At 39.8% G+C, this 13,931-nt stretch overlaps 1 protein-coding gene across 5 annotated transcripts in view; it reads left to right on the forward strand.

The window, feature by feature from the left end:
• Window positions 1–13,931, forward strand: part of CMSS1 (cms1 ribosomal small subunit homolog) — a 357,534-nt gene that overhangs the window by 319,880 nt on the left and 23,723 nt on the right. For 4 of the 5 annotated variants that reach the window (XM_087439495.1, XM_087439496.1, XM_087439499.1 and 1 more), the window contains one exon: window positions 7,968–8,056. In XM_087439495.1, coding sequence (XP_087295621.1) covers window positions 7,968–8,056 — 89 coding nt within the window. The remainder of the gene's footprint in view (window positions 1–7,967; window positions 8,057–13,931) is intronic. The other variant, XM_087439498.1, reaches the window with a different exon arrangement.

Genomic DNA, 13,931 nt, shown 5'->3' on the forward strand with positions numbered 1-13,931 from the left:
CATTTCCATCAGCCCAGAGGCCTCCCTTCTCCAGTCTCGGAACTACTGATCTGATTTTTGTCCCTACAGTTTTGCCTTTTCCTGAGTGTTAAATAAATGGCATTATATAGCCTCTTGAATCCAGCTTCTTTTGCTTAGCATCATGCTTTTGAAACTTATTCATGTTGTTGTGTGTTTCAGTAATTTGTTTTGTTGAGAAACTATAAGAACTAATAAGAGAGTTCAGCAGATTGCTAGCCAGGGCAGATCTAGGTCTTTATGAGGCTTGAAGCTTATATAGTTTTGAGGGTCTGTCTCTTAGAAAAAAGAATACAAAATTACTGATACAAAATTAGATATAAAAGAAGTTGTTTTAAATAAGAAATCACAACAGTACTGCTACAAACCCAGGAATTCTGAAAATTTTTATTTTACTCATCCCCATCAAACAAGAAAAAAAAATATAGTTTCTTTAAAACTGCCTGAAATGCAGCATCTACTGTATTTCCACAGAAGAGACCTTCCGTTTTTTAAATAGACAGAAATGGGAACCTAATTCTCTGCTTACAGTTTTACATTTTTGATGATTGGAAGAATTCTCCATTGACTAGTTTCTGGTTCCATACATCACAAACCTGGTTTCTCCTCCACTTCCCATGTGGTTCTAGGGAAGGGTGCTGCAGGTGCGTGGGTCATGATCCTGGATCACGGTGTCAGGATGCCCAGTGAGTCGGCACAGGCTGGAAGGAGTATTCCTGGAAGCGTTCCTACACAAGGACAGCTAGCAATAATTTAACTATAGACTACATGATTGTGAACCATGTAATATCCCGTTAAACTCAAACTAAATGTATGTCCAACCAACTTCCTGGAACTAGATCCCCAAAGTGCTCACTCCCACTCCAACACCACTCACTAGGGGAGAGGTTACAGAGGTGAATGCTGAGTGGAAATAGACAGTGGTCTATTCTTTTTATTTTAACCACAATTATCTTTTACAAATTTTTAAGAAAAATTAACATTATAATCCATTGCTAGAGTCCTTCCCAGGGCCTAGAAGGGGTTCATGCAAGCAAGTACTTAGAAGCGTAAGGAAATTGCTGGGAAATTGGACTTCGATACTTCTCATTAAGAAGATGAAGGCGGGGATTGCGGAAAAGAGAAGATATGTGCAACTTTATGTTCTAGCTTGCTCTTTTTGCCTTGGGTTGAAAAGGACAGTGTACTTGACTCCTCTTTTGAAAGAGGAGTCCCATCTGGTGGTATCTTTTTTGTTTTGTTTTGTTTTTAAGTAGACTCTTGGAGTTGGAGATGAGGAGGCGTCCATCTTGGTGACTCCACTCCACGGGCTGCATCAGCCACTGGGATTCCGTGGCCCCTGCCTGGCTCACCCTCCTCCAGTGCCAGTGGTTCTGGAGGAGCCTGGGTGCCGGAGCCGGGCTGGGGAGCTGGGGTCCCATCCTTTTCTTTCAATACTCTTTTAATGGAAATCACAGAACTAGCATCCTTACTTCAGAAAAGCACTTTTCTCTTTTGGAACCAAAAAACATCACAGACGAAAGAAACAACCAATTTATTCAACCTATTGTGATCTGAGATGATCTCAGTTTATATGGTAAAAGGTTTCAGATGAAACAGTTTTTGTAACAACAGGTAACTCAGATTTAGAGCATTCGATTAACAAGATATTTTAAAAATTTCTTTTGGGTTTTTGTTGCGTAAGAGTCACATACCTTTAGAAATATATTATTTTCAACTAGATGGCTTAAATATAGACTGTACTTCTTCAGTTATCAAATTCTGGGCAATGGAGGAATATAGAATTCAGAATTTTTTTTTAAAACCATTACTTGAGTTTTAAATATTTATGGATTTGATCCTGGCATTGATTTATTTGTTTTTCTTCCTTTTTATCTTAAAGTAATTTTTAAAGCTAATAAAAGGATAGAAGATTTGTGTAAGGGGTCTAATGTTTTACACAGAGAATATATGTTACTTTTATAATAAAAATGTAAGTAAAGCAACAGGTATAGGGGAGTGCATTTTACTTTTAATCAGCACTAGGCCAAGTACTTGGGGCATTCATGGGTACCCTCAAAGTATTTATGGTTCAGATGGAGAGAAAGCCTAACATTTTTGCAATATTGGCACACACTTTGAGGAGGGATAAAATTATGTGCTGGTTTACAGGATACAGTAAGTGTAGAAGTGCAGAGACAAGACGAAGAAGGAGGGCTGTGTAGTCAGCCAGGCTCCTAGATGAAGATGCGTTGGAGGATGTTAAGAGAAAGGAGGCCCCAGGGATAGAAGCCAATATAAGAAGTTTCTCAGGACTAAAGGTGGTCTTTTCTGGGGAAGTAAATTCCCCAGGTGGGGTGACCAGATTTAGCAAGTAAAAATACATGACACCTCATTAAATTTGAATTTCAGATAAACAGTGAATAATTTTTAATACCATATAGATATTCCCCATGCAATATTTGGGGCATACCTTTACTAAAAAATTATTTGGTGTTTATCTGAAATTCAAATTTAATGGAGCATCCTGTACTTGGGCAACCTTAGGCCATGGTCTTTTATTTTTGAAGACTCCATCCTGACCTCCCAGGTTGACTGTGGTTCTCTGAACCTGGCTGCCTTCTTAGCCCTTGGGATCAGGACAGCAGTGGCAGGGGTGCCCCAGCAGCAGGATGATGCTCCAGTCTGGGCCACAGCCAACCACACATCTGTTGGCTTTTTCAGCATAATAATTTTGGGCTTCCTAAAGAAGAGGATGGATTTCCTTTAAAGACTTTTTTTTTAATTAAACTTTTTAATTTTGAAATCATTGTAGATTCATTTGCAAAACTATACTACAATATCAAAACAGGGATATTGATACAGTTAAGATACAGAACATTTCCGTCCCCACAAGACGGAAATGTTGCTCTTTTGTAGCCACACTCACTTCCCTCCCAACCCCCCCCTTCCTTGACCCCTAGCAACCACTATTTGTTCTCCATTTCTATAATTTTGTCATTTCAAGAATGTTATATAAATGGAATCACACAATATGTAACCTTTTGGGATTGGCTTTTTTCACTCAGCGTAATTCTCTGGAGATTCATCTATGTTGTTTCGTGTATCGGTCATTCATTCCTTTTTATTACTGAGTAGTATTCCAGGGTATGGATGTACCACAGTTTGTTTAACCATTCACTCATTGAAGGACATCTGGACTGCTTCCATTTTTTTGGCTATTATGAATAATAAATAAAGCTACTGTAAACAAATAAATAAAGCTGTACAGGTTTTTGTGTAAGTTTTCATTTCTCTGGGATAAATGCCCAGGAGTGTGACTGCTATGTTGTATAGTAGTTGCATGTTTAGTTTTTTAAGAAACTGCCAAACTGTTTTCCATTTGTGGAATGGAAGTGGCCGTACCATTTTACATTCCCACTTGCAGTGTATAAGTGATCCAGTTTCTCCTCATTCTTACCAGCATTTGATGTTGGTGCTATTTTTCAATGTTAGCCCTTGATAGGTTTGTAGTGATATCTCACTGTACTTTTAATTTGCATTTCCCTATTGGTTAATAGCATGGAACATGTTTTCTTATAATTATTTGCCATAATATATCCTCTTCAGTGACCTGTTGATGTCTTTTGCCGTTTCCTAATTTGATTGTTCATTTTTTTAGTGTTGAATTTTGAGAACTCTTTATATTATCCAGGTACTAGTCTGTACTTTATTAGATATGTGGTTTGCAAATATTTCTCCCACTTTGTAGCTTATTTTTCCATCCTCTTAACAGGATCTTTGCAAAGCTAAAGTTTTCAATTTTGATAAAGTCTGATTTATCAATTTTTCCTTTTATTGATTGTACTTTTGGTGTGAAAATTAAGAATTCTTTGCCTAACTCTAGATCCTGAAGATTTTCTCCTTTTTTTTTCCTAAAAGTTTTGTAGTTTTACGTTTTACATTTAAGTCTGTGATCTATTTTGAATTAATTTTTGTATATTGTGTGAAACTTAGGTAGAGGTTCACTTTTTTCCCTGTGGGGTTTTTTTTTTTTTTTTTCCCGTTTATTGAAAAAGTTATCTTTCCTCCACTGAATTGCTTTTGCACTTTTGTCAAAAATCAGTTGGGCATTTTGTGTGTGTCTCTTTCTGAGTCTGTATTCTATTCCATTCATCTACGTGTCTATCCCTCACCAATATCGCACAGTCTTGATTACTGTAGCTATATAATAAGTCTTGAAATTGTGGAGATTAATTCCTCCCCCTCGATTATTGTTTTTTAAAATTGGTTTAACTATTCTAGCTCCTTTGCCATTCTACATTAAATTTTAGAATGATCTGTATATAGCTAGAGAAAATCTTGCTGAGATTTTGATAGAAATTATGTTAAACCTGTATATCAATTTGGGGAGAACTAGCATCTTTACTGTGATTAGTCTTCCAATCCCTGAACGTGGCTTGTCTCTCCATTTATTTAGGTCTTCTTTGATTTCTTTCATCAGTGTTTGTGGTCTTCAGTGCAGAAGTCCTATGCATGTTTTGTTAAATTTGCACCTAAGTATTTTGGGGTTTTTTAGCAATTGTAATGGCATTGTACTTTTAATTTTTGTGTTCACATGTTCATTGCTAGTATGTAGAAATAAAATTGATTTTTGCATGTTTATCTTTTATTCTGCAACTTTGCTAAACTCACCTAGTTCTGGCAGTTTTGGGTTTTTTTTGTTTTAGATTCCTTGAGATTTTCAATGTACATAATCATGTTATCTACAAATGAGGGTGGTTTGATTTCTTCCTTTCTGATGTATATGCCTTTCCTTTCCTTTGCTTGTCTTATTGCACTCGTTAAAAGTTCTAGCACTATGTTGAATAATACCGGTCAGAGCAGATATCCTTGCCTTGTTCCCAGTCAAAGGGAAAGCTTTCAGTCTTTCATTAAGTATAATGTTTGCTATAGGTTTTCTATACATGATGTTTATCAATTTCAATTCTTTTAAATTTGTTGATGTTTTCTGTCCTAGAATATGGGCTGTCTTGGCATATGTTCCATAACACTTGAAAACTATATTCTGCTGTTGTTGAGTAGAGTGTTCCACAAATGTTGATCAAAATCCTATTGCTTAATGGTGTCACTCAGTTCTTTTATATCCTTGCTGAGTTTCTGTCTAGTCATCTCTCAATTTTTGAGAGAGGACTGTTGAAGTTTGCAAGTTAATTGTAGGTATGTCTATTTCACTTTTCATTTCTTAAATTTTTTTTTTTTTTTTTGCTGCCCATATTTTATAGCTCTGTTGTTTGGTGCATACACACTTAGGATTGCTATGTCTTAGCAGATTCACCCTTTTATCATTATATAATGTCTTCTCTTTCTCCGGTAATTTTCTTTACTCTGAAGACTACTTTGTCTGATATTAATATAGACACTCTTGCTTTCTTTTGATCAATATATGCATGTTATGTTTTTTTCCATCATTTTGCTTTCAACTTGCCTATATTATTATATTTGAGGTAAGTTTCTTATAAACATCATATAGTTAGGTCATGTTTTTTAATCCAGTCTTTAGTCTCTGTCTTTACATTGACAGAGACCATTTACATTAATGTAATTATTGATATGTTGGGATTTCAATCTGCCATTTTATTTTGTCTTTTCTGTTTGTTTGCTTTTTGTTTCTCTGTTTTCTCTTTCCTGCTGCCTGTGGGTTACTTGAACATATTTAAAATTCTATTTTGATTTATCATAGTGTTTTTGAGTATCTCTATTCGTACTGCTTTTTTAGTGGTTGCTAGAACCATTAGTGTACATGTGGCCTCATTACCACTGGGCAGTGTGGTAAATCCTGACTCTCTTCTAGGCCTCCTCTGGACTCTGTCCTAGTGGGGAGAGAGAGGTGCACTTCATTACTGCCAGGAGGAGGTGGAAGTCCAGGCTCCCCATGTGGTCTCCATTGGTACTGCAATGGTGGTGGTGGCGATGAGAAGAGAGGACAGGGGTTTGTTGCCACCCTTCAGGGATGAAAATCCGTTTTGGGGGGTTCAGCACGACCATCTCTGACAGCAGCTGGTGGGAAGTGGAGGAGGAGTTGGTGCACCTCGTTACATCCTGGCAAGGGTGGAAGTCTAGGCTCCCCACTCAGCCTTTGCTGGTGGAGCCATAATTTCCTGTGGTGTTTGGCTGGAGTCAGGTGGTTTCTGTCTAAAAGTTTTTGGTCTTGCTAGGCTGCCCCTTTCCTGGTCATTTTGTTAAATAAGGCAGATGTTTTGGGGGACTTTTTTTTCTGTTCCCATTGGCGTTTCCAAGTTGCTAGCTTCTTTAGCTCCAAGTCTGAGATAATGAGCCAAAAAGATAACCCACAGAGCTCAGCACTATGTTGTTCCTTGGGCCCCAAAGTCCCTAGCAGGTCTGCCTTCTCTCCACCTTTCAGAGACTTCCTATGTTTCTTTCATATATAATGTCCAAGATTTTTAGTTGTACTTAGCAGGAGGAATAGGGAAAAATATGACTACTATTACTATCTTCCTAGAAGCAGAAGTTCTATAAATACTTTTAATGCCCAACTTAATTGCTCATTTAAAAAGCCCTGTTATTCTCCTACCTGCTATTACTCCATTGGGCAGAGTCTTTTTTTTCATGTTATACAGTTAAAAGTACGTGTATTAATCAGGGTTCTCTAGAAAAAACAGAACCAGTAGTAGATAGATAGACAGACAGACAGACAGGTAGGAACTGATAGACAAGGAATGGGCTCACTCAGTTATGGAGGCTGGCAAGTCCCAAGATCTGCAAGGTGAACTGGCAAGCTGGAGACCCAGGAGAGCCAATTGTTGAGTTCCACGCCTAGTCAGAAGGCCTGAGACCCAGGAGAACTGATGGTATAGTTCCAGTCTGGAAGCTGGCAGGCTCCAGATCCAGGAAGAGCTGATATATCATTTCAAGTCCAAAGGCAGGAAAAATTCCCTTACTCAGGGGAGGGTCAGCCTTTTTGTTCTGTTCAGGCCTTTATCTGGTAGGATGAGGCCCATGGTATTAGGGAGGGCAATCTGCTTTATTCAGTCTACCCATTCAAATGTTAATCTCATCCAAAGACGCCCTCACAGAACAATGTAGAATAATGTTTGATCATATATTTGGGCACCCTGTGGCCTAATCAAGTTGATACGTAAAATTAAGCATCACAGTATACAAACATTTAAAAGTTCAGCCCTACCAAAGTGGTTAATTTGGACCTAACTATGAATTCTGACCAAGGTTGCTCACAAATTCACATATAGAGAAACTCAAAGGAAGTGAGTAAAGCCTTTCAAAGATTCAAAAATGTGTGTAAAGTGAGCAACCCCTGAACTCTGGAAGACAATGTGGCATTGTGGGAAGTAAGAAACTAATGGTTGCCATGTTTCTTCGAGAGAGCTTTATAAACAGGAAAACCATTAAAACTTTTATTTTTTGTGATTCTTAGAGTAAAAATCTATTTCTTCTATTGTTGAAAGATTTAAAAATTTCAAATAAGAATTTCTCATGGTCTATAATCCTTGTCACAATCTCTTAACATTCCCGCTGGGGCCAGCAGCCGGGTGTCGAGAGCTGGGTGGTTCTCAGTGCCGGCAGTATCACTTGTGGGGAAGACTTTGGACTCAAACAGATCTGGGTTCCCAGGTGTGTGACCTGGGGCAAATTGCTTCACCCCTCTAAGCAGCAGCTTTCTTATCTGAAAATGGGGAGTTTAATATCTGTAAAATCAGTGTGAGTGTTCCGTAATTAAACATTCTCTAATGTTAGACATCTGAATAATCATCAGTTTTCAACTGAGACTGCCATCTTGGCGCTTACATCTCTATCTTCATTTTGGATCATTTCCTTAAGTTCAGCTTCCTAGAGATGGAATTACTAAGTCAAGGGATAGAACCTTCTAGGAAGGTGGTACCAAGATTGCACTAGCAATGGGAGAGAGAGAGAGAAACCCTTTTCCAATTTTTAAACTTTATATCTCCTAGAAGCATCAGATGGTGAAGGAGGAGGAGACACAGACATGACACAGCAGAAGACAGCTCCACTTCCTGCCCCATCAAAGAAAGCCCAGCAGGTAACAGTCACAACTGTGGGATTCTGAACTCAGCCTCCTCTGCCCCTCTGCAGCATTCCCTGTGTCCTGACATCATTGTTGGTGAGATTTGAGGGAAGCTTTACCTTCTGTGCCTTTGAAAAAGCCATGCTTCATTAATTAGAAACCAGCAAGGTCTATTTCCCCCTAATATGTGTTTTATAATATAAATGTATTTTACAATAATGGTGTCTTAGATTCTTATATCACATTTTCACCAAACGTCCAGTTCTTTTGGAAACAGTTCCTAAAAGGAGACAAATTTCATAGATATGCAAGATTACCCCTGCATCAGTGCATGATTACAGTGCCATGCCATGCTGCCACAGGCTCCCAGGGCCTCATGTCTACCCAGCATAGGGTCCGTTGTGTGAATCCTTATCAGGGGATTGGCTGCCTTGATGTTACCGCCAGTGCCATTTGATAAACTTTGTTTCCTGGACCAATGACCTCTTATTTCCTTTTTAATCTTCCCGCTGTCCACTCACATCCATTTACAGCTTTTCAAACCTGCTTGGTAATCGTGTGATTTTTAAAGCACTATCTACTGTCAGTCCAAAGTTGTCATCTTCATAATAAGGATTTGTGGTCTTATTCTTGTTGCAAGTGGCACTAAACTCATTCCACTAGAGGGTGACTCACCCAAAGTTTGTGACCAGGTTTAGGATAATTGTGAGAAGCAGTTTAGCATAGTCATTACTTACAAGCTGCAAGACCTTAGACAAGGTGACCTCTCCGTGCCTCAGTCTCATTGGTAAAATGGTGATGATTGTATTTTCCTCACAGAGTTGCAGTGGGGATTAAATAATTAATACTTATTAAGCCCTTTCAACAGTGGGTGGCAAAGAGTAAGCACAGAAGTGATAATTATTATGGTGAAATATACTTCGTCTTTTTTGTTTTATTCATTATTTTTTCTTTGTGGGACAGGGAATGCAGAAAGATATATCTATTTAATATGTAATCATCTTGGTTTTCTCTTTGGCCATTAAATATCTTACTAAAAGACCCTATATCAGTTTTAGTTTTAACCATTCTTTCAAAGACCCACAGGTTCACATCCTTAGCTTTTCAATTTATTTCACCAAGGTAGGATTTAATTTTACCCTAACTTATCCACCGACCACACCCTAGTCGTGCCTCCTTTGACCTCTGCTTCTGCTCAGTGCTTCGCTGCAGAGCCCTCTCTGAGTCTCTCTCTGAGTCTCTCTCTCAGCCTCAGGGAGTCATGGCCCACGGGACTAGCTGTAAGCCATGTGCTAAGGACGTTGCTGCTTCCACCTCCCTTTTCACCTGTCCTTCCTCATCCAACTTGGAAAATTGGATTCACCATGTCCTCGTGTGCTTTGTTGGTCACATGCCATTGCTATTTTCTGCTAAGAAAAAAAATCACAGAAGTTTAAGATTTTACTGCCCATTTTAACCACTTTTCTTCTTGCTCTAATTTCTCTCACTACCAAATTGCTTTAAAGAATCCAAGTCCTATGCAGACAAAATGCACTAACCCCTTTCTCCAAGCCTATCCTCATTTCCCTGGCTGGAGAATTCACACAGGAGTCTCCTGGTGCCCCTCTGCCTCATGTGAGTGTTATCCGTCCAGCTCCCTGGTCTCCCCACCAAACTGTACACCTTGAGGACAGAGTTTATCTGTGCATCTCCACAGCACCCAGCACAGGACCTTGCCCCAAACTGCGCTCGTTATTTGTGAAATGAAGGAATGGGTAGCTATACCAGTATCTCAGTTTTCTCTCCACTCTTCCCATCTCCATCCTTTGTGGGCCATCAGTTCCCTGACACTGCTGCCAGCAGAGGTCTCTTCAGTCCCTCCCCCAGCCCCCTCCACCTTGACATGCAGAGATGAAGTCTCTCCTCCTCCAACTCCAACTGCCCACACAGTCCCTCTGGCTCCTCTGTGGGCTCCCCATCCCCTCTCTCCAGCTGCTCTTCTCCCTCTGGACCTCATCTCACCACCCCAAGGACGACCTTCTTGTCAGGCTGACTGTCCTTTCTTGAATCTTCCTCCAGTTGTTTACCACATGGAGCTTGAGTCTCCAGCAAGGTCCTGAGCACCTCAGAGGCCAGAGTTCTTTTCTGTTCACTACGGTACCCAGTACGGTATTAGGCACTTGACTCGTTTGGCAGATGTGACCAGATATTTGTTTTTCAATAGTAATTACATTTTTTTCCTGGATCAAAAAAAAAAAAGATATTATTTTGGGCTATATTTAAGTTTTGAATTTTTTTCAAATTTTCTTAGTTGCTTTGCTGTTCTTTAAGGTGTTTTTCTGTTTGCATAGAAACTGCCTGGCATCATGCTGCCACTGTAATCTACGTTTAGGCTTTAACTTCCGCAGGTGAGAGGGTCTGTCCAGTCAGATGGTGCTCCCTCCTTTGCTGTAGCTGGGCCTCCCATTTCTATGACCATGTCCACACCTCCCATCGTCCAGTATTTCAAGCAGTAGATTTACAACTTTATAAAAGTTTTTTACCCGTGCAACTACATCATCTCTAGCAACCATTTTACATCTAAATAATCATCCTTGGCCTCCTTAATAATGTGAGCATAAAGATTTGCCAGCAGTTCTATTTTTTCCAGATATTGCTTCCAAAATAAATGATGAATTCCTAGAGATTGCGTCACCTCTTCCCTCCTCAGCATCAGTCATTTCAGAGCAGCCCTAGTGACTCTGTAATTATGGTTCCCAGAATATAATCCCTTACAAGGGTTTGTGTGACTTTTCATTGATGCCCCTACGATGTCAGTAGCCTCTCAATGGTTCCATGACCCAGCCTCTCCCCCACAGAGACCACACTGGCCTTCTTTTTTCTTAAGCCAGCCTTTTGTTTATCTCCTTGAATTATAGAGGAATCTTCAGCAAGAGTACTTATCCCTTTCCCTCCTTACTCACCTTTCTCTGCTGTTGTATTTTCTTAGTATTTCCTTATTTGAACGTTGATCATTTCATATCTCTCTCACTCTTTATCTTCAAGATTATTCTTGACTGTTTTAAGAGAAAAGAGGACTGTGTCCTATCGACTTGCTCATTTACTTTTTTCCTTTCCATGCTGGTGTCTCAATTCTGCTCCTCTTTGTATTAGTCTATTGTTGCATAACAAATTGTCCCAAAAGTTAGTATCAGGTGCCAGTCAAGCTGTGGGAGGGGTTGGGGGGCTTGACCCCCATGTTTGCAAGCCTCAATCCCTCACCATGTGAGCCTCACCACTGGCTGCCCCACAACCTTGCCTCTGGCTTCCCCAGGCCAGGACCCAAGAGAGAGCAAGCAAGAGCACTCAAGGCGGAAACCACCGTCTTTTATAACCTAACCTCAGAGCTGACATCACCTCACTCCCATCTGTACTGTTAGATGCAAGTCGGTATATCCAGTCCACATTCAAGAGGAGGGGACGAGGACAGGAGATAGTGGTCATTGGTAGTCATCCTGGAACCTGGCTACCACAGTCTACCCTCTGGCCCATGATTTATGTCCCTCCCAAATGCGGAATGTATTCACCCCTCAAGACTTGCAAAAGTCTCCTCCCCTCACAGCGTAAACAGTGCCCAGAATTTCCTGTCTAAATCAGGTGCAGGTGCAGCCGAGGTTCCTCGGGTTTATTCCTTAAATACAGCTCTCTGAGTACGTTTCTTCTCAACGTATGAAACAAAGAAACAGCTTATCTCCCCCACATACCCAACACAGAGTGGTGGGACAGGCATACAAAACCTCCCAGACAAGGAGTCATTGGGCCGCGGCATTCTGAGAATGTTGGGCGTTTCCTGATCAAGTCTTAAGGCCCAGGTTCTTAAGGTTCTTCCAGGGTTCTCAGCTCTGCTCTTGGTTTCTTTATTCTGCCCTCTGAGTCATCCCCCGCCTTTTTTTTTTTTTATGAAAGGTAACCTGTGTTTGCAACTGAGCAGCTCCTTCAGTCTGCATCTTGACAGTAGAATTCTGAGGGTTCAAAGGCCTCCCCTCATTTTATTCCATTTCTGACCCTTTCAGCCCAAACTAGAGGTGTTTCTGAATATATAACTCCTTTAAGAAATTTATGGGTCTCCTGTGATTCTTCTGGGGGTTCACTCCATTAGGCAGAAGTCACACCTACATATCTTTTCCATATCAACCCTTCTCTGCCTTGGGCCCCTGCTGAGACAATTGAGGACAATACCCTTAAGCTTCCTAGAGGCATGTTTGAGAGAATCTGAGGCACACCTTTAATTTCTTTAAAGAGCTCTTATATGACTGAAGAGTACACCAGGCACCACCTTTGTTCTTTCTGAGGTCTTAATCATACCCTTGACTTCTTTGCAGTCTTTCTCTCAATTTAACTCCCTGCTTTTGCATTTTATCATAAGCCACAAGAAGAAATCAGGTGACACCTTCAACACTGTTTGAAAATCTCCTTGGCTAGGTTACCCATAGTATTAGGCACATTTTCTGTTTTCTGCACAACAGCAGACAAACAGTATTGCTAAACTTTCTACCACTACACAGCAAAGATTCCCTTTCCTCCAGTTTCCAATAAAATTTTCCTCACTTTCTGCAAGCCCTCACCCTCAGTGTCCTCAAAGTGCAAAATTTTACAATGTGTTCAGACACTGTCCATCCATCAATCACCTTATTTTTGACATATTTCAAAGTAATTTGCAAAATCAGTACACTCCCTGCAAACACTTCAGCATGCATATCATTAACAAAAGTTTAATATTTACTTTAGAGATCTTTTTTTTTCCTTTAAAGTTAATATACAATAAAATGCACAAGTATCAAACATACCATTCAAAGAGTTTTGACAAATTCATACAATTCTGTAACACAAACCCCTACAGGATAAAGTACATTACCATCACCCCAGAATTCTTTCATACCACCTCCCACTCAATCACCATTCCAAATTCCTTTCCCCAGAGGCAACCACTGTTCTGATGTTTCTCCCGCCCCAAATTAGTTTTGCCTGTTCTAAAATTTCATGTAAATAAAATCATACAGGATATGCTCTTTTGTTCAAGGCTTCTTATTCAGCACAATGGTATTTAGATTCATCCATGTTGATTATAGTGGTTCATTTATTTGTTTATTGCTGAGTGTATTAGTCTGCTAAGGCTGCCATAACAAAATACCACATATGGAGTGGCTTAAACAACAGAAATTTTTTTCTCAACAGTTCTGGAGGCTGGAAGTCCAAGAGCAAGGTGTCAGCAGGTTTGGTTTCTCCTGAGGCCTCTCTCCCTGGCTTGCAGATGGCTGCCTTCTCTCTGTGTCCTCACATGGCTTTTCCTCTGTTCATGTGCATCCGTGGTATCTCTTCCTCCTCATCTGAGGATACCCTCTCTCCAAATACAGCCACGTGGGGGTTCAGGCTTCAACATATGAATTTAGGGCAGGGGCACAATTCAGTCCATAACACTGAGTAATAGTCAGTTGTACGAATATACCACACTTTGTTTATCCAGTCATCTATTGATGGATACCTGGGGCTATTACCTGATTAAGGCTATTACCAATAAATCTGCCATGAACATTCACATACAGGTATTTTTGTGAACATATATTTTTATTTCTCTTGAGCAAATACATAGGAGTGGAATTGCTGAGTCATGTTTAGTGTTATAAAAACGGCTAGACTTTTCCAAAATGATTGTACCATTTTTGCATTCCCACCATCAGTATATGAGCATTTGGTTGCTTTATATCCTTTATATCCTTGTCAATTTGGAGTTATTACACTTTTAATTTTAGACATTTTGGTGGGAGTATATTGAGTAACTTAAGAAAACCCAAAAGAAACAAAAAAGCCAATTCTAAATTGTTTTTATTCTTACAATAAAAATTGTAAAAAATGGATGGAACATTGTAAAAAA

Source organism: Ceratotherium simum, chromosome 15, assembly GCF_057802395.1.
Source record: "Ceratotherium simum simum isolate JZ-2026a chromosome 15, ASM5780239v1, whole genome shotgun sequence".
Classification (NCBI taxonomy): domain Eukaryota; kingdom Metazoa; phylum Chordata; class Mammalia; order Perissodactyla; family Rhinocerotidae; genus Ceratotherium; species Ceratotherium simum.